General features: G+C 39.6%; 1 protein-coding gene across 1 annotated transcript in view; it reads left to right on the forward strand.

Moving 5' to 3' along the window:
• The window catches only part of PKHD1 (PKHD1 ciliary IPT domain containing fibrocystin/polyductin), a 415790-nt gene that overhangs the window by 165330 nt on the left and 224509 nt on the right, over positions 1–25951 (forward strand). The window contains exons 40-44 of the mRNA XM_058554174.1: positions 2578–2703; positions 5464–5594; positions 14864–14976; positions 16304–16409; positions 21691–21825. Of these exons, the coding sequence (XP_058410157.1) occupies positions 2578–2703; positions 5464–5594; positions 14864–14976; positions 16304–16409; positions 21691–21825 (611 nt within the window). The remainder of the gene's footprint in view (positions 1–2577; positions 2704–5463; positions 5595–14863; positions 14977–16303; positions 16410–21690; positions 21826–25951) is intronic.

Here is a 25951-nt window from a genome sequence, read left to right on the forward strand (position 1 = left end):
CATGTAGGGGATCATGATAGGTGATTATGTTAGATGTGGGGCGTTTAGAGATGGGTAATTATACTCTAGATTAGTGGTTCTCAAACTCAGTACACTTAAAAAGTCACTTGGGGAGCTTACTAAATTCAGAGTTATAGAGCCTGCCTTGACAAATTCTAGTCTAAGGTGGGCCTAGGGGTCTGAATTTTTAACAAGCAAATCTTACGATCCTGGAACAAGTAGTCTGAGGAGCACACTTTGAGAAACATCACTATAGGTACAACAGGCGTGGGGTGAACCACACAAATCCGTGTTTTGAATCCTGCCTCTACCATTTACTAGCTTCTAACCAGTGCTGTGGGAGTCCAGGCACAGCAGACAGCTCTTCTATGTTAGGTTGTCCTAACTCAGAGGAATCTTCTGTCTGGGAAAATGGGGCAGAATGGGCTGAGAACCCATGAGAACATGGAGCAGGCAGAGCGTACTGATCTTGGCCAGAGCTGAAGAGATAGGATGGGAGCAGGAAACACCAAACGCAGGTCAGAATACCTAGGTGAAAAACAAGATCAGGAACAGAAAAGAAGAATATGACCAGATGTGCTGATAAAGGTCTGAAAACAAAGTTGGAGAGACGTAGAAACATCCAGGCAAAGACCCTATGCCAGAAGCTGACATGCAGAGAGTCAGATAATTGGGGTCCAGATGCTAGGTAATGAGGACAGTGGCTCCATTTCTGAGTTGTCCTACCCATTGCTCAGCACCTCTCGCAACCACACATTCAAGCTTTGCCTTCCTAGAAAGGGGTGGTGCTCCAGGGGTGATGCCTGGCAGGATATCAGGGCACACTTGGTTCAGGTGGCCCTTGATTGATGCTAGGATTTCAGCAGGTAATGACAGAGTAATCCTTGAGGTCATTGAGAGCAGGATCCTGGCTAGCCAACTACAGCATTTTTTTCTTATTTCAAATTGTCTGCATGCTAAGGATGTCTATTTATCCTAATTTTTCAGATCTCTTCCAGATTATTTATTTTTGACATTCATGTAGGGGGATAGTTCCTAACATGGCTCCTTTCCTAGTATATTGGGACAATCAGTATCTTTGTGCCCTTTTCTCTGGTTCTTTGGTCTCCTGGTGCTTATAATGCTGCAGAATATTTGATGTGGGGGCCAGCTCCAGTATAAGTGAGGGTAGCAGTCATATATAAGTTATCAATTGAACATAATCAAAATCCTCCCTTGCACAAAATTCACCTCATCTGCCTCCCCAACCTCTGCTTCAAAGTGGCCGCACTTTTATCTATTTTTATATGTTAGGTTTTATTTGAAAAAAGGTTCAGTGCTTATAAAAAGGGTTTGAAAACCACTACATTGATACGTTATCCCCTGTCGGTCTCTGTTAAAATGCAAATGTGTTTCCTGGGAGGGGGTAACACATTAACCCAGAGGTTAGAAACTTCAAGCATGCTTGCCAAAGAATCTTTTATTGTTTCATGCCCTAAAGGCCCTCATGCCCTGTGTGGCCAATTGCCTGCAGCCACAGGAGTTAGAGGATGGAATCTTTGCAACTTTTAAAGGTTTACCAATCCCTGAACTCCACTCATAATAGCTCTATAAATACATTAGTAGTTATCAATTGTTCAGATTGGCAGGCATACACTGATGGAGTGATGTGATGCAGATCTGGAGTCAGGAAAAGTCTTCAGCAGGCAGTGAGATATGGAGAAGTGGATATAGATGGGTTCATTTATTGGGTGGATCGTTGGTGAGTAATGTAAGGACATCTGGTACTAGGGGAGCTGAGATCAAGGGGGAATGTGGAAGCCCAGTATCTACAGCAACATTATAGTTGAGAAGTTTCTGCATAGTCCCAATTTTAGAGTCAAAGTATTCCATAAACCAAAGTAGTTTTTCCTGTACCCTAAACATTTGACAACCATGCAATATCTCTCATTACCTGGAAATAATACAGAACTCCTTTTTCAGGCTTTATAGTTTAATTATCCACATAATAAATTTTAATTATTTTAATGTAAGTTTTCTACACTTGTGAAGTGCAGAATTTACTTAGTTTTGTTCATCTTTATATCTCTAGCACAATGCACAATTCCTGAAAGATATGATTGATACTTAGTAAATATTTATTCATTGATTGATCAAGTCCACATAACTTGATTTGGGGGTCGTAAAATATGCTTAGGAGCCAGTGTAATGATTTTTCTAAATGTCAATTTCCTTTTTCTAAATGTCTGCCATATTGTGATGAAAGTTGATACCAAAGACGGTGGCCAATTGGAAATCTTGACAGCCATGCTTTCTTTTGTGGTTTGGCCGTACTGTCTCTTTTCTCAGATGGTTTTCTTGTCTAGCACTTGAGCCTTGGATTCCACTCTGCTTATCTTTGGTATCTTTGAGGTGCATTGGCCTGAGTGACCTGTTTTCTTGATTTGATTTCTGCTTCCCACTCCTCATTTCCTGAGTTTCCTTGTTGTGTGGGAGAATATTCTTAGTTATACTATGGCTTGCTTTGGAGATGATCAACAGCATCTGAGGAGCCTTTGAGATTCACTTCAAATTTTTACCTCACTCTCTCCTGTTCAGATTCCTATGTACATGGCTGCACGGTGTGGGGCTCCTTCAGCAGAGGCCTCAGCATGTCCGGAACCTTGGGCCTGAAGGTGAACAGTAACGTGTTCTACGATGTTTTAGGCCATGCCCTGCTGGTGGGTGAGTGAGGAGCTGGTTATATTTTGGCATTCTTGAGTAGGACGCATAGTTTTTTCAAAAGGAATTGTCCCAAAATTTGAATTCCCAATTTATAAAAACTTTAGCCTCTGATCATTAGAAATAGGCTATAGTTAAAAATTCTGAATTTAAATTCAATCATCACTAATTAGCTTACTAAACTTTACCGACAGGAAACTGATCTTTTAAAGGTGACGTTTCAGTTCAGGTTAATAAATGTACAATGGGAGATTTTAAAATTTATACTCAGCAATTTTCACAATTGAAAGTCACATAAATATGTCTCTGTGCAGTCTCATAGATTGTCAAACCTGAATGTTGGCCAAGTAGTTAAAAATCTTGAATTCTGTTCTTAGCTGCTCCTGTGGCTTGCTGAAGAAGTCCACATTTCAGAATCTTCTAATGGGTCACCTGTGGCCACTTCTGTCTTCTAAGTTCATTCCCCTTGCAGAACCCAGAATTGTCCTTAAAAATTGTCCTTAAAAATCTCAAGTTTCATCATATCACTGCTTTCCTCAAGACTCTTTAAGAGTTTCTTTTTGCTCTTATACATTTCTTTACCTGACTTAAAAGACTCCATCAGATATTTCGCCTTTATTAACCTTTGTAAACTTGTCTTGCTCTTTTTGTCTCCCTCTGCACTCTAGCTACACTGACTTATTTTATTTTAGTTCTTTCAAAAGACTACACTTTCTCCTACCTCAGGTCCTTTGCACAAGCTCTTTCCCTCTGTTCATACCACTCACTCTCCTCCTGTAAGATTCTCTCCCCACACTCCCAAGTCAAGTTCCTCTGTTTAAGCTCTTTAGCACTAATCGTTATTCTTTGCTTTAAAATTGTATATCATGTTTCTGATCATTTGATTAATGTCTGTTTTTACCACTAGATTTCATGTGAACATTGTTTCCTTAGCATTTAGCACATTAACTAGTGCGTTGTGGGTATATTTGTTGAAAGAAATGAATAAGTTAATGAACACAGGGTCTTTGGTTATATCAGAATAAAAAAGCAAATCAGAAGTTTTCTCTGAAAGTAATACTATAACTGTATTTGTTAAACAGTGTATTATATTTAAATTAATTCTGTGATATCATCAGTGGAAACATGTATGTGTTTCATTTAGGAACGATCTGTTGAGATAAAAATCTGTAAATGTTCTAATGCTGAGAGGGAATCTGTTAGTGAGAAAATATGGATCATATGAACTTGCTTAAAGCAAACCAGCTCTGGAAGGCGAAGAGCTAAAGACAGTAGATGTGATCAGGTGCAGGAAAATCTTTTGACTGGAAAAAGACGGCTACAGGCGGTCAAACTGACAGATGGAGAAATGACTTTGTTAATTCCTACTTTTGCCTGCGTAAGGGGAAAGTTTGCGGGAACCTGGAGCAGAAATTCAGGGAGGTACCCAAATAATTTAGCAGGAAACAGTTATATAGAATAGACATTAACTAGGCAAGGATGAAAACCTGCAGGAGGAATTGAGCCTTTAGTGCTCGGATGTTGTGAATTGGAGGCTCTTGATGCCTGTTATCCTGCAGATGAGGGAATTAGAATATTTGTTTATTGGTGCATTATAAAGTACTCAACTTCATGCAAAACGAATTTGCAAGCCCAGACTCATGAAACGATATGGGAAGCCCAGATACCTAAAGACCTAGAAAGGAGGGGGTCTGTGGGGCTGCTCTCTGTGGACGCCACCTAAGTGGCTCCTCTCTCTCCGAAGCTTGGCTCATGCTCTTATATTTTCTCCTATTCCAAACCTCGGGGGTTTGGGTGTGAGGGTCCCAGGCACTGTCCAGCCTGTTCCTCCAGGACATTTCAGATCTTCCAGGAGAAGAAGGGGGCGTGCAGAGAGCTGGTGGCCAATTTGAACAGCGAGGGATGGGCTGGAGCTGACACAAGGGGGTGTGGTATTCGCCTATGGAGACAGTCGCTGGGACTCTTCCTGAGAAGTAAAATAGTACATCTATTTCTTTGTTTTTTTTTTTTTAATTTAAGATGAACTTCTGATCCATGATACTGTAGAGCTAAAAAGTCCATATAATCTGTATCTCCTTGTCAGGTTCGTAGATAAAAATACAAAAACAGGGGCTGACCCGGTGTGCATACGTGTGCTGCTTCAGCAGCCCGGGGTTCGCCTTCGGATTCTAGGCGCGGACCTACTCACCGCTCACCAAACCATGCTGAGGCGGCTTCCCATGTAGAGCAACTAGAAGGATATGCAATTATGACGTGCAAGTATCTACTGGGGCTTTGGGGAGAAAAAAGGAAAAAAGGAAGAAGATTGGTAACAGGTGTTAGCTCAGGGCCAATCTTCCTAAAAAAACAATACAAAAACAAAATCAAAACAAGCCACACCCAAAAGAAGAAATAGTGTTACAGTGTCCCTCATTTTCCCGGGTGGCATGAAATGTGCTGAAGTAACACCATCTTTTGTTCTCAGGTACATACATGGAGATCAGATATATTCCTGAAAGAAAAAATGGTAAATATGTAGATTGGTTTTAAATCTATTACAATCCATTCTAGTTGTCATATATTTTATGGGCAAATGTAATGGCAGAACGTTAGATATCTTAAATTTGTTGAACATACTAAATGTTTTATATATATATACACACACACGTGTACATGCGTTATGTGGAATATAATGAGTATTAGTAGAAATAAGAGTGTTGAGTTGGCTAAATTTTAACTATGTCTGTGAATCCCCTGGGTTTGATTGATCTTTTCTTCAATTAGACTGGTCAGAACAGGGAAGTACAATAAGAAACAATGTGATCATCAGTGTTTCTGGCGTCGAGGGACTCTCCAGTGCAGAAGTGTTGACACCGGCTGGTATCTACATCCGCAATCCCACCATTGTTGCAGAGGTAAGGTCTGCAGCTCTGTCGGGCATAACGTCCACTGCAGAAGTTATTTGGAGTGGCGGCCTCAGTGGTGTGGTGTAAAATGTTTACCTGCTGTATACTGGTGTCAAGAAACTACTTTATGCTACTGTGTTAAACCAGTGCTTTAGGATAAATGTAATCATTTCTCTCGGAATTCCTGTGAACACTCTTTGAAGCAATATCTATATGGAGCAAAACAAAGCAGATATTGATTATTTTCTGGTCTTTTAGATTAATGCAAACTAATCTTCCTGAGCTATCCACTGTGGTTGCTGGTTTTTGTCTCAGTTCCAATAATAATTACTTGTTAAATCTTCACGATCTTCCTACATTCATGCGGTCATATTGCTGCCCTTTAAGAGTGCTCAGAACTGGGGTCAGCAAAGTCATGAGGTGCATGAGATCATGTCAGGTTCCAGGACGAGTGAAGTACATTCCGATGGCCTTGATATTTTATCCCATCATTTAGTACAACTTAATATTACTTTTTCTTGGTAAATTTCTCTCTAAACAACTTAAGAGATTAATTTTTGTGGCAGAGTTTAGCCATAGACCCATGAATGAGAAATTGCATCAGAGTAGTGGGAAGGCCATTCGGTTTCCCCTTTTCCAATGATTTTATCCCCTGGATCATCTACCAAAGGGTTAAGGGCCTCACTCTTCCAGAACACCCCTCAGAACATTTACTGTGTCATGGCAATTATGCCAAGTTTCTGAGGAATTGAGAGAATGAGCTTCCTCGTCTCTCTCTCATTGTCTGTTTTTAATTACTTTCAGCTGAATAACCCCTAATAAAAGTCATGGTTATCTCCTCAACCCTCCTCCAGACTCTTAATTGCGTTTATTCCAAGCACAGCACTTACACACCATTTTAGGTGCCTAATGGGGGCAGCTAATATGCCAGTGAGGAAAGGAGGCAGAACTGTGACGATTGAAGGCGACCAAACTCTAGACCCAGAACCAGGAAAGCGACATTTAACTTGTTGCTACCTCCAGGGCTTGTTGCACAGCTATGCCAGAAAGCTTTGGGGCCTAAAGAACTATGTTTTGCATACTTTCTTGGGTAGCATAATCTTGACTAGGTCGAAATACCCAAAGGAAAGTAGACCATCAGTGTTGCCCAGCTCATCCTCCTGCATGCGACGGGAATGTATCTAAATCCCGCATTGAATGCCAGGGTTGCTGTCTCTCTGACTGCTTCACTGGGTAGCACATTATCTCCTTGACGAGTGTCCTGGCCACTAGTCAACTGGAAGAAGAGCTGAGCTGGCTATAGGTGCAGAGAACCAGAGACCGTCTAAAAAGCTGATATGTCACCTGAGCCTTTGTGGACTGACCTGCAGAACAATACTGCCAGCAATGGAAAAACTGAGTCCCAAACAAGCTGTTGTTCCCCGTTAGATGTCTTACATTTCCATTCACTTCCTTCCTTCCTCTTATATCCACTTTACAAATTGAAAAAAAAGAAGTACAATGCATGTGTTTTGAGACAGGTTTTAGTTTAAGCTGGTAATGTAGATTCATTAAATATATTCATTGGGTATATTCTTGACATTTTCATCTTCAATGACCTTAAAATTCTGTAAATTCTTTTCATTAGCTTATTAGCTTTTAGTCGCTAGTGCAGTGTCTGAAACATAGTAGTTGCTCACTAAAAATTAATTGAACACAGTGAATGAATGAATGTTGGTATAATTCTATAACCAAAGAATGGGAGGAAGAAAGAGAAAAGTAAAGAATAGATTCCAAGATGCCACAATCATTTTGATGACCGAAAAATAAGATGTTTAGTCTGTGGCAGCATTTAGATCCCATGGGACTCATCTCTCAGTGTTCAGTCTTGCACAGTCCAGTCCAATTTTTCAACTGTGCTGCTGGTGTTCTGCTATGCTGTCTCTTACATATTCTATTGTCTGGAATGTGCCACAACTAAGGACATAGGTGATAACTGGGCATGTATGGCAAAACCTAAAAATTGTGAAATTCTTTCGACATTTAGGGCCAATGAAGGTCATTTCAGTCACTGAGTGAACAGTAAGTTAGTGTTTATTAAATGTGTCCTATGTAGATGATACATGGCGTACTTTGAAAAATATATTTTGGAAATACATCATTATTCCAAAGGGGTAGTAAGGAGGCTACAGCAACAATGATGTGTGGAGAGTGTGTGTGTGTGTGTGTAACATGTGGAACAGAAGGAGATGTGGTATAAAAACCTGCCCTCTTCTAGGGTGGTTCTGATGTTGGAGAGACAGGCATCCCTTTACTCTGAGGAACTGTTTCGTGGGTGGTGGCTTCTATATCCTGCTATGTGAGTGCTTCAGAGGCGGACCACCCCTTAAGGGAATGCAGGCAAGCCTTGTGTGTGCTGAGTTTTGTGACCTTTCTCCTGACTTGCTTTTCAGTTTTCTTGCAGTCTGGCAAAATATTTTTTAAAAGTCACTGTATTAGTGTGATTAATTTAGATTTTTTCATTTTTGTTTTCTTAAACTTTTAATTCTGAAATGACTTTAGACTCAGAAGAAGTTGCAAAAACGTAACAGAGAGTTCCTGTGGGCTCACTCCCCCAATGCCCCCCATGACAACGTAACCATAACTGTCACCATAGAGCAGTAGCAAAACCAGGAAATTGACATTGGGACAAAGCTATTAACTAAACTAAAGCCCATATTAGGCTAGAAGAAGGTGACCTAATCCTGGTGGCCGACAACCAACTCTGAAGGCCTAAACCCTCCCTCCCACGTACACGAGTCTGGCTGTGAAATCCCTGGTGTGGCAGGCAGTCAGGGAAGAAACGGAGTTGATCTGTAAGTCTCCGCAGTGATTTGTGGTTGTGTATTATTCACAAATGGCCCTGACCCAGAGCCTAGGACCACATGCTCTGCCCCAGCGCACGGAGTTCACCTGGGCTTCCAGTCAGCCATCTTTACAGTTCACTCACCGTCAACCCTGGGTGGTACAAGGGCATTTCTGGTGTGAGATTTTTGTTTTAGTTTTCGTAGCCACAAGTGGTCTGCCTGCCTCCCTGTCGAGGCTGCAGCTCAGCCAAGTCCAGGGCAGTTTCTCTGAGAAGCAAAGCCTGAGCTTTGTGCTTTCTTGCTGGTGAGGACTCAAGTGTGATGTTCCTGTGACTGTCCAAGGAACTTGCGGTATTCCTTGTATACTCCTTAGAGAGGTCTTTGCCATGCTTTTTAAAAACGCGGTGGTGGCTCTTCCGTGCATCACCAGTAGCATTTAGAGCACTCATTTGCAGGACTTCTTCCCTCAACCCTCCGGCGTCTGAGTCTCTGACTCCTTTTATGGAGATTGCTTGTTATCTGTTCAGAGGCTCCATCTTCCCAGTAGACAAATCCTGTGTCAACCTCAGGCTGGAAAGTCTTTGTATGCCATGTTTATGTAGACACTGGAAATTTCCTATGACCAGACTCCTGTTTAGGATAGTCTGTGGAAAAACCCTGAAGACGAGCCCTTTGGAAACATCCACTTAATTTGAAGGGAATTTGTTCTGGTTTGTGAATCAATTTTGTAAGGAATTCTGTGTTTAAAGGCCAATTTCAGTTCTCTAGCTCTCCCCACTCAATAGCTAATGTATATTTAAGAGCTGCCTGAAGGGTTAACTCACTTTTTTCTAGTGACTACAGATGCACACCTCAAGGAGCTGGCTTACTTGGGCAGTTAATTTCTCTCTGGAATTTCTCTTGCTTGAATGTCCATAATACATTGACTTCTGCAAAGAATTGATTTCCACACAAAATTCCCTGCTTGCCTTAAACCCTTCCCCACAAGCCGCCGGCTGCCTGCATAAATATGTGGTGTTTCCTCATGAATCATTTGTAGCATACTCAATTGGAATGGAGAGTAAAACGGGCTGGAAAGTAATGTGATCCAACTGCTCAAGTGCTTCTTTTATAAGAAAAGTGAGCCTTATCGGCTAACAGAAGACCAAAGTTGCACTCTCCTTCCCCACTATAAATGCACTTGGAAAGCCTTTATATATGATCCCCTATATGCTTCACAAACACTAATGACACTAGGGCAGGTGATTCAACAAATCTATTCATTCGCTCCAAATACATGTTCTCTGAGCACCTATTTGGCAAAGGTGATGAATAAAGATATAGCCCTTGGAATATATCCTTGAAATATTTGGATCTTTTCTCTTCTGGTAGAGTCTTGGTAATAAACTGGCATTTCATTGGTAATGAAATAGAGGTATACATCCAAGTGAGATGATCGCTTCTAGCCTTGAGTGCACCTCTCTCATTGTTTGTATACTTGCAGAAAAGGTGGGTGTTTAAGAAGCCCCTATTCCTTAACCCTCGATTCTTATATACTCATAGCCTTTCCCATGGCTTGTAGGTATGGTAGAGACATAGCCACTCAACGCAGGCTATGTGGAAGGTGGAACTTCACATGTACTTTCCTGAGGAGGGTTCCAGTTGTGTAATCAGAACTGAGAATCAACAGCATGTGACTTCCTTGTGTTTCTATGGGGGCTGAAGAGATGTCTTGGGCACCTGTATTTGCCAACCCAGTGACAGTGATTCTTCCTGAAGCCGAGAATCCTGAGTGCATGTCCTGTTTTCTAGCACGAGGGAAGAATTGGGATAACTGATTTATTGCTAATAAATGTTCTTTTGGGGAATGCCTAATGCCAGATTTGATAGCTTAAGAAGATATAAATACCTTCCTAGTAAAGACTATCAAAGTATTCTTATTGTGATTAACCATGTTTTTATATTTAGGTTGGTCTTTCCATCAAAATTTGGAGATGGAATACTGGAAAGTGAGCATGGGTTATTTTGACAACTCATAGCTCCAGTCTAGACTGTAGACCAGGGTTTCTCAATTGTGGTGGGATTCACATTTTGGGCCATTTAATTCTTTGCTGTGAGAGCCTGGTCTCTACCCACTTAATGCCAGTAGCACCTCCTTCCCCCAAGTTGTGACAACAAAAAATGTCTCCAGTGATTTCCAAATGCTCCCTGGGGAACAAAATCATCCTTGATTAACAATCACAGCTCTAGACTATACCACCCCAAGATGAGTGGAGTCTTAGAGACGGCACAGGTTCCCTGAAATCATGTTAGCATCTTGAATAGTAATTCAACTTCATATTCAATGATATCCTAAAATCACTTTTGCGGAGTACCGCATGGTAGGTAAGACGTGATTAGACCATTAAATGGCCTCAGGAAATGCTCAGAATCCAAAATAATGAAGTGTGGTAGAAAATGGCCACTAGTCCACAAAGAAAGAAAACGTTCTGTAACTAAATGAAAAAGGAGGAATGGCTGGCTAATTACAAATACCCAGGATGAGAGAGCCTTCGGGGCCCACAGCGAATAACAAGCTAAAGTGAGGGAAACAACACCTACGATTCTGTCAGCATGTGCTGGCTCCCCTGATGAAGTCCTTGCTGCTGTGTGCTGGCCAGGCTTCCAGTCTCAGGGTGAACTCTGGCCTTTGCTCACACTTCCCAGAAGACCTGCAGGGACTGGGGCATTGGGAAATTGGTTCCTCCTCTCACACAGGTGAGAGTTGGGTCTTGCTGGTTTTAAAACAACCTATTTCAGTTTTTCTTCCATCTTGATTGCTTGGTTCCGTGTGCTCGCGCGTGTGTGTGTGCATGTGTGTTTCGAGTGGAACATGTGGCACACCCAGAGAGAAACAGGCTCTTTAACATCCCTGTCTATAGGGAGGATGGCTATGTTACGACTGCCAGTGGGTCACCCAGGTTCAGAGAGCTTCTTTTAATTGTACCTAAAGTCCTTTCATGTAAGAATTAGAGTCAAGAAAATATTAATCTACAATGACTGAAGCTATGGGATGAAGTTAGTTGACCCAAACTACGGATAAACAAGGAACATCCACAACGAAAAGGGTCTGACTGGAGTCTTCCCTTTCAATCCTTCCTTACTTAGAATGCAGTGAAAAGCCTTGAGCTGTGTAAAAGGCTGTAAGAAAGAGCTCCATGCTTGAGCAGGTCAGAACTTCCTCTTTCAATTCTAACCCTTTTCTATGTCACATCCCAACATCCATATCCCTCACTGCCTACATTGATATTAAATAACAATGGTGGACACCCTCAGTCTTTTCCTCTGTTGTTACTCAAAAATCTAATGTAGCCAGTCCTCATTAACTTTCTGTCTAAGCCTTGATAACGCTCAATGCCTATAATGCTAGAGTATCAGAACCTTCATCCTCCTTAAACATACTCTTCAAAATGCCGTGTCTTTTCCTACCTGCTAGTGGGAATTGGCCCACCTCCTTACCCACATGGCTCTCTGCACACTCTAAGCTGAGCATGTTTTTTTCCATATGATGGGGTTCGAAGGGATTTTATATTGTCAGGGATTTTGGTGTGAAAAGAGCAACTCTTTAGTTAAATCTGACTTGAAAACTTCTTCTCAATTTTGAGGAAACCTATATTTATGTAGTAATATCAAACACTAGCCCAGTCTTGCCCACCAGGTTACCCGGTGCCTGAAGGGTCACTTTTTTCTAGTGACTATGTATATAGATGCACACCACAAGGAGCTGGCTTACTTGGTTAATTTCTCTCTGGAATTTCTCTTGCTTGAAAGTCCGTGATACATTGACTTCTGCAAAGAACGTTGCTCAGTCTGTTTTGTCCATTATTGGGGATGCCGTAGCAAACTCTCCTTTTCTTAGCTTGACCTGGTGACGTGACTTTGCGTTGCATCCTCCTGTTCACATTTCTTCACCTGCACCCCATTGTTTGGCATCCTGGTTCTGGGATTTCTCTGTCCTAGGCTACAATCTCCGACACTTCCAGGCTTGGACATGAATGGAGTTGGCTCTGACACTTATCAACTCTGTGACTTTGGGAAGGTTACTTAACATCTCCAAGCTTCAATATCTCTGTCTATGAAATTATAATAATAATACATAATTCAGAATTGTTGTGAAGATAAATGAGACTAAAATCTGGTACCTGGACTATAGCAGCTTCTCTATACTTTACTATGAGTATTATTATTATACTTGATCATAACTTAAAAAAAGATAAATACTTCTAAGGAAAAGAAAAAAATTCAACCTAAATATCAGTTGCACTGAGTTGGGCAGTCTTTTTGCTGGAGATCTGGTAATAGATTCCCACCCTGATTTTCTAGATCTCTATCCTCCTTCAGTTTTCAGTGGTGGCTTCCATTTGCGCTGGGTTCCCAAAGCAGCTCATGGCAAAATCACTAGGAAATGAATTTTTCCCAGTGTATTTCTCCTCTTTGGACATCTTCTAAGACCCTTGATGACTAGACAGTGTTAATATCTCAGTCACCTCTAGAGAAGAAGTTCTCAAAATGGGATCAGAAGATCACCTGCGTTAGAAGCACCTGTGGTGCTCAAGAGTGCAGAATACTTCCCCCCATCCCTTCACTGTCACGCCCAGCACCTACTCAATCAGAATATCTGGTAGTGGAGCCTAGAAATCTGTATTTTATATGCCGAGGTTGCCAGAAAAAAAGCAGCATACTTGGCTAAATCTAAATTTCGGATATACAACTAATAAGTTTTTAGTATAAGTATATCCCATACAATATTTGGAACATACTTATACTAAAAAAATGATTTTTTTTTTTAATCTGAGATTTAAATTTAACTCAGCTCCTGTGTATTTATTTGCTAAATCTGGCAAACCCTGGATGTGTACACTAAGGTTTAAGAAACTGTTCTAGCAAGATGCTCATGGCATAGTCCCACTGAGCCCTATATTAAGGCAATTATGGCACTGAAATGTTGTTTTTTAGGAAGATATTTAATGCCTTGTTGGGTTGCATAGTGTCACATTCTCTTTTCCGTCCCTGATGCCAATGTTCAGGATGAGCTGTTCTAGTCCCATGGTGTGTGCTCCCAGGAAACTGAGTTACTCACAGAGAGGACACTCTGACATTCTTTTTCTCACATGATCTAGGCCATGTCACACCCCCAGGTGATCAGAGATGAACCATGTGGAACCTTCTGGGGGTTCCCTGTATCTCTGTAGCACAAGGTTTAGCCTGAGGCAGGCTGAGCAGACTGTTCCTTGACTTCTATTCTCTAGGTAGATATGGATGTCTTAGCCTTGGACCAGCCTCTCAGACCAAGAGAGGACAGATGCGCACAAATATATAGGAAGTTATCCAATCATCTGATCTATTGGCTTTTCATTCCTCTCACTAAAATGTAGAGCAACCAACATGTCAATTACTGTCTGGAGTTAAGAGGTTGCAAATTCCAACGCCTGCAGGGACTAGGCTGCTGTCATAAATGACTGAAGCAGGAAGGGTGGGGACTATGGCAAAATAATCCGTAATCCAAAAAGGCAGGCCCTTCTTAGCTCCAGCTGATCCATGACTACTCCACAGGAATTTGGGCTCAGTATTTTTAAAAAACTGAAAGTCTGAATTTTTATATCAAGTCTCCTGATTTTAAAATGTTAGAAAAAAAATAAAATTTTCTGTAAAGCTTGGGTAGGCCAAGCAAAATACCTCTGTGTACAATATTAGACTCTTTAGGGAGTCAGTTTTCTACTCTGTGTTAAAGTATATTACATAATGATGGATATATTGTAGGTGCTTCATTGAATTTATAAAGATGATTTCATTGTGTTTAATTTGATCAGAATTAGAAGGCGAAACCCATATGGTCCCATGGAGAATTTAGGTTTTATGTGAACATATAAAAGTCGTTCAATTATTTATATAATAAATCTTATAAAGAACTATTAAGATGATTAAAATGATCTACTTATGATAAGAGTACATTGAGAAGATTGGAGCTGTATTTGAACTCAGCCACTGTCTCAGAACTAAGGCTTGCCTAGTGCAATCACTGGCCTTCAGCCCACAGCCAAAACATTGATTTGTTCGAAGAATTGGAGAGACTTTGTGTAGACTTGGCTTTACTCCTTGAGAGCCACTGTATGTCCTTGAGTACACCAAAGAGGAGAGCTTGGGTTAGATGTCGCATGTAAACTTCTCACTGTGGAAGCTTACAATGACGCTTTACCATGAGATGCCAGTTAGTGAGGTGGGCAAATTACAGTCTCATTGAGCTGCCTGGAGAAAGAGGAGTGAACATATTTTTGATCCCCAGGGGGAAAAACAAAGAGTAAATGAGTTGATAAAAGCGTCAACATGCCTTGACAGGAAGTGAATGAAAAAGCAGAGTGAGGACAAATAAGAGTTTTTCCAGCAACGTTACTGTACACGGAATAACTATTATTTAAATATCCTTAATTTCTGTAGGGGAACAGAGTGTGTGCTGCTGGTTATGGCTACTTTTTTCATCTTGTGACCAGCCAAACGTCACGAGCTCCACTTCTCTCCTTCACTGGGAATAGTGCACATTCTTGTACAAGGTAACTTTGGGGAAATTCATCTGTATTTTGGGTGTAAATCTTATGAGTTAGCATTTTTGTGTAGAATACTCACAAAGAGGTATAATTTTTGGCATCTGAGTGAGATTTGATGATGAGCCTGGGTAAGCATTTTGGATCATAGGAGTTTGGTGGTGAAGAGAAGGGAAGGGAAGGGAGAGGGAAGTCACTTGAGAGGGCCGCAAGACAGAGTGTGCTGTCCGGAGGAGGATTCAACAGAGAGAGCAATTGAACTTCCAAGGGATTGGGAGCAACTGGTAACGCAGAGGCCTCAGGGGCTGGAGGGCTTGGGCTCAGGAGCTGAGCGGGAAGGTGAGCCTTGGAGTAGAGGTTCTTCACCTGTGACTTGCACACTCTAGAATGAGAAGGGACTGTTCAAAGTCTTTGTGAGGTAGAGAGTAAGGAGCTAGGAGCAAGGGCAGAGGGAACAGGTGGAGTAGGAGATTTGAGGAGATGAGAAAAATATGGACTTCAGAGGTCAGTTGGGCCCTGATTCAAATCCTGACTTTATTCCTAGTAAATTGCCGTTTGTTTTTAAGAGTCAGACTCCTTATTTGTAAAACGAGGACAGATTGACATTGAAAGTTTGATGTGAAAATTAGAGATGACTTATGTGATGCACCTAAGAGAACATCAGGAATGCGGTAGTAACTCAATAATTGATAGCTATAAATAATAATGATAATAATAGTATAGTAATACTGCTATGATGGAAAGTAAGAAGGAGAGTAGAATAAGGATTAAGAACAATTGCCATGCAATGTTGAAGTGCCAGCTAAGGCAGGGATTAGTACATGTGTTGTGAAATTATTATTATTATTATGAAGTTTTTACCTAGCAGCTCTCAGCAGGCCTGGAACATGGGGAAGAAGGCATCCAGAACACAGCAATGGTAGAGCATTTCAAGTAGAAGAACAAAAGTTGGAGGGATTACAGGTGCTGGTATCCACTCTCCTAGCAAGGAGTGACTCTAGAAGGGGGTCGATAGTATAGTGGGGATAATGTTCCGAAGGGCTAGATGAAGGTATCCAGACTCCTAGGATAGGGAGTCACCCTGGGCGGGGGGGGGCTGGTAGAATAGAATGGGATCATGGCAATCTGCATCTTGTTGAGATCCAGGAGCAGGTCACAGAGGGTGACAGAGTGGAAATGCTGAGGGACGGGCAGTGACAGTCAGAGAGGAGGGTCACAGGTCTCATCTCCACTCTCCCTTATCCATTACCTTTACTTTTGTATTTTCCAGTGAGAAAAAGTTGGTCATTTGAAACATAAAAATTGGCTAAATTTCACTCTTTGTTTTGTTTTCTAGGTATGGTCTCTTTGTATACCCTAAGTTTCAGCCACCTTGGGATAATGGTACTGGCCCCACACTGTTCCAGAACTTCACGGTTTGGGGAGGTACAGGTGGTGCTCAGGTAAGTTTCTTTAGTTTTTCCATTAAAACCATTATTTGTTTTTTCATAGTGATTAATTGTGCATCTCTATTTAAAGGGGGATGCTTTGCTGCTGGGAGGAGCATTGCAATGTTACTACTGTTTCAAGGAAGCAACAGCATCATACGCATGGGTGGAATAGTTGTTGAATGAACAACTTCCTAATCAGTAAGCCAGGGTTAGTCCATTTTCTCTAGGGTGACTTTTCAGCAGTTCTAATAGAGAACAACAGAATCATAGAGACTTACAACCAGGAGGGATGGTAGAGGTCATCCATTCCTCCACGTCCATGCTTATTTAGAGATAAAATATTAAGGCTCAGACAGTAAAAGGACTTGCCAAAGGTCACACAGTTAATTAGTAGCACAACCAGGTGCAGAATGCAGACTCCAAATGTTGTGCCATTGATACCCTAATATCCTGAATAATACATACTCCAGTCTTAAGAAAAAGTGCTATTCGTCATTGGAACACAAAAATTCCAGCTCAAAGTGCCATTCTTACCTTTATCAATGAGCTGAATTTTCTTCTATTTTTCCTCAAAAGAAAAAAGTTTATGTTCAATCATTTACTTTTCATTGTCACAATGATTTTCTTATTAGGAATCTTTGCATGCTCACTGTTAACAGCAATACATAAAAATTATCCAGGGTCACTGTTTGGTTCTACACACTGAAAATTACAGACATTTGGTCTCTACCACTTAGAAATCTGGAGCCTAAGATACACTGATGAAGAAATATGTTACAGGGCATCCAAGAAATAGAATAAAAACATATAGTTAAGTCATAATAAAAAAGTCAGACATTTATTTCATATATCCACAAGAGGAAGACAATTGTGCTTGTGGAAAGCCTCCAAATATATAATTAGTTTAGCTAACAGGAAGAATTACAATTGTGTTTAATATTTTGTTCTCATTTAATTTTATAAAGTATTTTGTTTCCCATAAGCACTATGAATGTAGGGGTGACAAACCCCGTAGGAACGTTTGTAGAGTGCCCTCGTGTGCAGAGAAGCAATTCATGCCTTGCAGAGACTTAAACTCTGTCTTCATGCTCTTGAACAGCCTTGTTCTAGAGAAAGTAACTGAATAAAGCAAAAATATTAAAAGATAATCATTAAAGTCAGTTTTCTCAAGTTCTGTAATCGGAAATGCTAAGCCCATAAAGAAGAAATAGATCCTTAAAGATTGAACTCTTGTTCGTTCAAATTTAATGAATCAAAAAGTTCAAATAATGAGAATGCTTTTGGAACTTCACTTTTATGAGGAGAGTAAAGGAGAGTAATTAACACGATAGCAGGGAATTTAAAAAGTAACTTCCCACAAAACAATCCTGAAAAAAAGAATAAAGTAAAAGGACTTATACTTCCTTATATCAAAATGTACTACAGGGCCGGTCCCGTGGCTTAGCGGTTAAGTGAGCGCACTCCACTACTGGCGGAGGAAGAAAAAAGGAGGAGGATTGGCAATAGATGTTAGCTCAGAGCCGGTCTTCCTCAGCAAAAAGAGGAGGATTAGCATGGATGTTAGCTCAGGGCTGATCTTCCTCACAAAAAAAAATATATATATACTACAAGGCAATAGTAATCAAGGCAGTGTGATATGTGCACAAGGATGGACATATAGATCAGTGGAATAGAAATGAGAGTCCAGAAGTAAACTCACATGTCTATGGTCAACTGATTTTTTTTTCCCCCAAAGCCCCAGTAGATAGTTGTATGTCATAGCTGCACATCCTTCTAGTTGCTGTATGTGGGACACGGCCTCAGCATGGCCGGAGAAGCAGTGCGTCGGTGCGCGCCCGGGATCTGAACCCAGGCCGCCAGCAGCGGAGCGCATGCACTTAACCGCTAAGCCACGGGGCCGGCCCAATGGTCAACTGATTTTTGACAAGGATGCCAAGACTATTCAATGGGGAAATAATTGTCTTCTCAACAAATGGTGTGGGAACAACAGGATAACCACATGCAAAAGGATGAAGTTGGATCCTTTCCTCATACTGTTTACAAAAATTAACTTAAAGTGGATCAAAAGCCTAAACGTTAGAGCAAAACTATAAAACTCTTAGAAGAAAATTAAAAGGTAAATCTTCATGACTTTGGATTTAGCAAAGGATCCTTAGATATGACACCAAAAGAATAAGCAACAAAAGAAAAATAGATGTTAGACTTTATCAAAATTAAACTTTTTTTCCTCTCTCTATTTTTTTTTCTTTGCTGAGGAAGATTCACCATGAGCTAATATCTGTGCCAATCTTCCTCTATTTCGTATGTGGGTCACCACCACAGGATGGGTGACAAATGGTCTGAGCTGGGAATCCAAACCTACGAACCTGGGCTGCCAAAGTGGAGCGTGTTGAACTTAAACACTACGCCACGGGACCGGCCCTAAAATTAAAAATTTTAATGTTTCAAAGGATCCAATCAAGAAAGTGAAAACACAACCCATAGAATGGGAGACAATATTTGCAAATCATATATCTGATAAGGGACTTGTATCTAGAATACACAAAGAACTCTTACAACTCAACAATAAAAAGACACATAACCCAATTAAAAACAGAGTAAAAGATCTGAATAGACATTTCTCCAAAGAAGAAACACAAATGGTTAATGAGCATATGAAAAGTTGTTCAACATAGTTATTAGAGAAATGCAAATCAAAGCCACAGCGAGATACTGCTTCACACCCAATAGATGGCTAGAATCGAAATGATAACAAATGTTGATTGGCAAAGATGTGGAAAGATTGGAGCTCTCATATACTGCTGGAGGGAGTTTAAAACAGTCTATATGCTTCAGAATAACGTCCAGCAGTTCCTCAAATGATTAAGCATAAAGATACCAGATGATTCATCAATTCTACTCCTAGGTATACATCCAAGAGAAATAAAAACAAATATCCACATAGAAACTTATACACAAATGTTTATAGCAGCATTTTCATAATAGCCAAAAGATAGAAACAACCCCCAAATCCACCAATGGATGAATGGATAAATATAGTGTGGTATATCAATACAATGGAATATTATTCAGCCATAAAAAGGAATGCAGTGCTGATCCATGCTACGACATGGATAAATCTTGAAAATATTATGCTAAGTAAAAGAAGCCAGTCACAAAAGGCCATACTATATGATTCTAGTCATATGCAAGTCCAAAGTATGGTAATCTGTGGAGATGGAAAGAACATTAGTGGCTGCTTGGGGCTAAAGGATATGGGGTTTCTTCTTGAAGTGAAAATGTTTTAAAATTGACTGTGGTTATGGATGCACATATCTATGAATATCCTAAAACCTTTCAATTGTAAGCTCTAAGTAGGTGAATTGTGTAGTATGTGAATTATATCTTAATAAAGCTGTTAAAAAAAAGTACCCTCCTATGTATATAGCCATGTAAACTCTCAAATGTTCCCAATTCCTATCTGTGTGACTTTGGGCAAATCTCTTAATTTTTCCCATCTTATTTGTAAAATAGAAATACTCATAGTACCTGAAGGTAAGTTTGTTTTGAGAGTAAGTGCTTGCCTGTGAAGTGCCCAGAAGAGTGCCTGGATCTTCGTGGATACGCAGTAACAGCTGTTACTATTATCATTGTTAGTAGACAGGATGGGTGGTGATAGACTGATGTTGATAGTAATGTCTCTGGAAATTGTAACATTGAGAAATGCCTTCTGCATCATCAAAAAGTACATTGTGTTTACCTTTCATAAACTTTCACTATTAGATATATCTGACTGTATGCTGGTCATTAGACAGAAGTGTAATGTACATAGATCCTTGAACAGAATATCCCATTAGGCAAAATTCCTATTGTGTGTAAACATAAGTTTATATCTATTTGATGATATTGATAGCTAATATTTTTAGGTATTTTATCATTTAACCATCTTAATAACCTTTGGGGGAGGTGTACCATTATTATCCTCATTTTGTAGCTAAGAAAACTCTCTGGATAGGGGGTAAAATACTTGCTAAAGTCACACAGCTAAGAATTGGTGGATTCCTACTCAGTCAATCTGACGCTTTTACATGTATGTTAATAAGAGTTGAGGAAAATACCCTCTCCTCACCATGTCTCATAAATGCAGAGCAATCCTTTTAGAAGAGGGAAGGATGACAGCGCATTATGAAAGCTGTATTCACATGACAAATAGGTGATTTTTGCTATTGTGTGTTAGTTTCCTTTTAAAATTACCAGGTTCCCCAGCTAATGCCAGATGTTAGCTGTTTGTGAATATGAGTATATTTGCCAAAACTTGGGCTGATGCTTGTAATTAGTTAACAAGTGTTGTCAAGTTATCAGTTCAGATCATACCTAATTTGTTTAAATAAACCTTTGTGTCTTCAAAGATCTATCATTTTATAAAAGCTGTTAGTGCATACATAGTAGGAAATGCAAGTCATTCAGTTCTTGAAAATTCAAGCACAAAAACTGATTGACAGACAGACGCACGATACTATGATAAATCACGGCTAACTTGGTTTTAGTTAATAGTAAACTTCCACTTTAAGATATGAATGTAAACGTGAACCTATTTAATGAATAAAGGAATGACTGTGTTAGGTTAACTGCTAGTCGTGACTTCCACCCTGATTTTAAAGTTGGTTGAACTGAGGCCTAGGAGAAGTTAAATATCTGGCCCCAGATCACATAGTCAGTTAATGTCAGTGCTAGGTAAAAACCAAAGGCTCTGTCCTCAAACTGGTGGGATGCTTTCAACTCTTAACAAGCTGATTTTGTTAATATTTGATCCCTGTTTGGGCCCACTAACCAAGTTGTCATAAATATTTATGCACATAACATATTTTGAGTTTGTAGTCATGCTAAATTACTTGCTTGTTTCATATTTGCAATTTTCTGACAATATTAGTTAACATATACTACACTGAGGAAAATGTTAAGTACTTGGATGCTCTGGCGTTCTTGGATGCTCTGTTTTTCTCCATTAATTTTGTGTGATTTGGCAACTGCAAATTTATTTTAGATGTGTGAGGGATTCACACTGACCTTTTTAATGTATCTGTTATTACGAGGAGACATGAAAAGTACAGAGGGGATGTTACCAAAGGGGCCTAGTTAGTGCTGACCTCATGGCAACTTTGGGAAGTCTGTACAGATACTGATGGACAAAAGCTGCTTAAATACGGTATAGCATGCTTATTTATACTTAATCAATAATTAAAGAAGCTACGGGAAGTCTGCAAGAAAAACCAAGCCTCGGACCTTTGCCATAACGCATGCTGTTATTTTATAGATTTTTAGAAGTAGCAATCTTCTCCTGAAAAATTTCCAAGTTTATTCATGCAGAGATTTTGGAATTGACATCTTGGAAAGTGATGCAAACACTTCAGTTGCTGACAGCTTATTACTTGGTCATTTTGCCCACAAGGTAAGTGCCTTAGTTTGGTTGTTTTAGGCTGTCCATCAAAACAGAATCATATGTACTGGGCTCCCTGGTGATCCAGGATATGTAATTTTAATAGTATTCTTTAGTGAATCTTGCATTTAATTGGTAAAAGTTGGAGGAGCTTTTTATTTGTAACAGTGGTAATATTTATAATAAAATTCAAATATACACAAAGTTTCAATGTTATGAGTCCGTATAAGTCATAAAAGTCATGCGTAGCTTGCAGAATTCTTATCTGGTTGCAATTTAGCATTGTTATCCATACCAATTCAATGATAAACCTAATAAATTTAGGTTAATTTACTCTAACCTCCCAAGGATTATGGACTAGAACTATTCTATGTCTGTCTGCATTGCAGTTTGCCAAGTTTCTACATCAACATTTTGTTCATAGGGTTCTTACTCTGTTTACAGGGCCACCCCTCCCCCAAAAGAGGTGATATAAATTTATATTGTTTACTATAGTATACTAGGGTTTCTTAGGTGATTCTCTAATGCTTGCCGAAGCGTGGTTTCTACACGATAAACATCAGACTGTAGATGACTTCTCTGCCACTCCATGGCCAGAGTCCCAGAATGTAGACTAGGCAAAGAGGACTTCCCAGATGACAAGTACTAGTTCTCCTTAAGGGAAGTCCACAGCTGCCATTGGTCTCAGTAGGCTTCAGACCTATAATGGGTCTTCCAAGTTCTTGTTTTTAAGAGAGTTATATACATCTTAGTATCGCATTGTCATAACAATCATAACAACCCTACAGTACTTCTAGGAACCAAGGAAAGAGCATTCTCTTTGGTTTGTTCCTGAATGCTTTGGCCAACTGAAATTTAAATAATTATTGATTTTTGAACTTCCCTTGAGATTATTTCATAGCTATAGATATAAATACTGAGATTAAAAATCATCTTCTTACTAAGCTGCATTTTCCTATGTTTAATTCTCAAACTTAGTTAAATCCCTTTTGAACCATCCTTTTTAGGAGGGAAATACCTGTCAGCTTTTCCTTTTCTCTGAGAGGATTACCACCTTGAGAGATGATTCTTCTTTTTAGACTGCATAGTTTTCAAGAGAGGATGGGACCCAGATTTAGATTCTGTGATACTGGGAGATCCAAGGCCCTTAAATTTCCCAGAAATACCCTTAGAGAAGATGCTAAAAACAAAATGCCCACCAAGCTGAGTAACTAACTGTCCTGGTAAATTAATGTCACATCATCTTAATTGATGCCAAATAGACATCATAATTAACAGGAGAGTGACATAAATTAAGATATAAATTATGACAAAAGGGTGCTGATCATGAGATAATAAAAAATAATCACACCCCTGGGGTGTGATTCACCAGGAATGCAATGCCTCTGAGAGTCTCTCAGTCTCTTAATAAGTAAGTACAGGACAAAAGTCCCTGGATGGAAAATGTCAAACAGTTTGTTCTAGGAGAGATCTAGATCCTGGTTAGGCATCATAAAACCATGCAATTTTTGAGCTAAATATTACCTAAGAGTTGATATGGTTATAACTCCTGAATTTACAGGTAAAGAAATGGAGGCTGTGGGAAGTCAAGTGATAGTTCAAGATTCATGCCTGTATTGTGGAGCGAGGGCCACTGGACATCTCCCTGTCCTGCTCAAACACTCTTTTAATTACACAGGAAAAATAGCTTTGGCAATGAGCATTTATTAGCGCTGACTCCAATATTCCCTGAAGTGTTTTCCATGGAAGGCTAGCCCCAAGAGAAGGTCTGGGAAAGGAAGATTCTTTGGTTAATTACATTTAGGGTATGCTGTTTACCATATCTCCCATCCCCTGAAATTCGCATTATATATTAACAGCTTAAAGGCTCTGGGAAATCCAAGGGTTAAAACAAACAAGAAAAATATCTCTGAATCTTTATTTAACACAATATTTCCAAGATTTATTTGGGAACCACTTTATTGCCATATGAAACTGTGTGTCAGTTGTTAAAAAAAAAAGAGGATGCCTGACCTCTCTGCAGTTGAGGAACTCAATGATTTTAGTCCCTATCTTTCGTGCCTGCTAGTGCTTTACGAATTAAGATTTTCAGAGATTTTGTCCTACCTGTGCTTAGACCTTCCACCCACATGTAAATTGTGGCACACAATTATCAATGAGTCATATCCTAAAACAAACACTAGTTTCTGGAAGAACTTTTTATTAGAAATGGATGTTTTTTTTCCTTTAAGCATACTTTTGTATGTAGGCGCTCTCACACCCAACATTACCTTTGTGTTGAAATGGGTAGAATAATTTTCAGTGAGGATGGCTTTCATATACAAAAAAAGAGATGTGCCGTGCCATCACCATACATCCTGGTTTGGTTCTGTTGTTTTTTACACCCATTGTTCTAGCATTCTATCTAAAGAACCTCCCCTTTCACACTCTCAAAATGCCCTGATCTGGATGTAAATTATGGTCACTCTACTTTTGGAAGTATCTGTAGGATGGTTGTCTTTTCATTGTTTTTGTAATTAATTTGAGCAGATGACACTTTAAAAAATATCTTAGACGGACACTGATGGAGTTGCTTCCTTCTTCCTCCTATTTCTCTCAGTGTTACTTCCTATTTTCACTTGTGGATTTGTCTTCCTCAATTTAGACCTTTCATCTTTTGTGTCTCTAAATTCTTTTGTAGAGCCCCTGCTCTTCTCAATATACTTGCTCTCCCTGGGAGAAATCTCATTTTCTCTAGTGGTTTCAATTACCATCCACATGCTGGTGTCTCCCGTATATTTGCATTTATTTCTACCATCGTATTTTGTGTTTTCAGTTTGCAATCAGTTTTCTTTGTTTGTTTTTTTCTATTATCCACATTTGATTTGTGTTGCATTGAATAGTATCTTTTTTATATTTACTCATTTGGAAGTTGTTCATTCTGTTATGATTATTTTAGTTATGGGACTGAACTTTTTTTTAACACATCTGCTTGTCTTAACGAAATGTAAATTACATCAGCACTGTTAAACTACACCTGAGCATTGCAAGGACCTTAAACTCCTTTAACTTCTTTCTTCACCCTCCCATGTTGTATGTTACTTTTCTCTAGTATTTGTTCCACTTTTTAAAATAAATGTTTCATGGAAATATAACATTTATGGAGAAAAGTGCACAAATCACAAATAAAGAGCTCAGTGGATTTTTATAAAGCAAAAAGGCATGTCCATACCACCCAGCTCAAGAAATAAAAGATGACCAGCTCCTCTGAGGCCCCTTCATGCCTCCTCCCTTTCAATTTCAACCCCCAGCCCCTCACCCAAAGGGGAACCATTATTCAGACTTCTATCAACATAGATTAATTTCAAATCTGTTTCTGAACTTTTTATAAATGGAATCATAGAGCATGTAACTTTTGTGCCTGGCTTCTTTGGCAGAACATTATGTCCCTGAGATTCATCCATGTTTTTATATGTTGCAATAATTTATTCTTTCAATTGTTATGTAGTATTCCATTTTATGATGGTACCACAGTTTTTTAAAATTGTGTTGCTATTAATGGACATTTGATTGTTTCCAGTCTTGGGTTATTACAAATACTGATGTTATGAACATTCTTCTATATGTCTCTTGGTGTTCACGTACATGCATTTCTGTTGAATATATGCCAAGTTGTAAAACTGCTGGTTCAGAGAATATCCCTTTAGCTTTAGTGGATAATGCCAAACAACAATCCTGAGTGTGTACCCTTGCACCCGCAGTGTGAGAGAAGGGTTTCATGTCCTGGAGATTTCCTTCATGTCTCCCTAGTGTTGGAATTCGTTCTCCTGATTCCCACATCTTCCTCCTTTCTGATTTAATTCCTCATTTTGTTAGAGTGTAGGCTAGAGTAACTTGCTTACCAAAATGGGGGTCTATGGAAGGTAAAGATTTTGAGCTACAAATGGAGACTCCCTTATTGATAGGTTGTTGGTTATAGAACACCGGGTTGGAGTTCATTTTGCCTGGACATTTTGAAGGCAATACTCCGTTGTTGTCTAGATTCTAATCTTGAGGTTGAATAGTTTTAAGATCCTCTGATTCTAGGTCTTTGATATGTAACCTTGTAGTTTTTCCTCTTTGGAAGTTTTTAGGATCTTGTCTTTCTCCCTGGAGTTTT

The sequence above is a fragment of the Diceros bicornis genome, chromosome 14 (genome assembly GCF_020826845.1).
Source record: "Diceros bicornis minor isolate mBicDic1 chromosome 14, mDicBic1.mat.cur, whole genome shotgun sequence".
Classification (NCBI taxonomy): domain Eukaryota; kingdom Metazoa; phylum Chordata; class Mammalia; order Perissodactyla; family Rhinocerotidae; genus Diceros; species Diceros bicornis.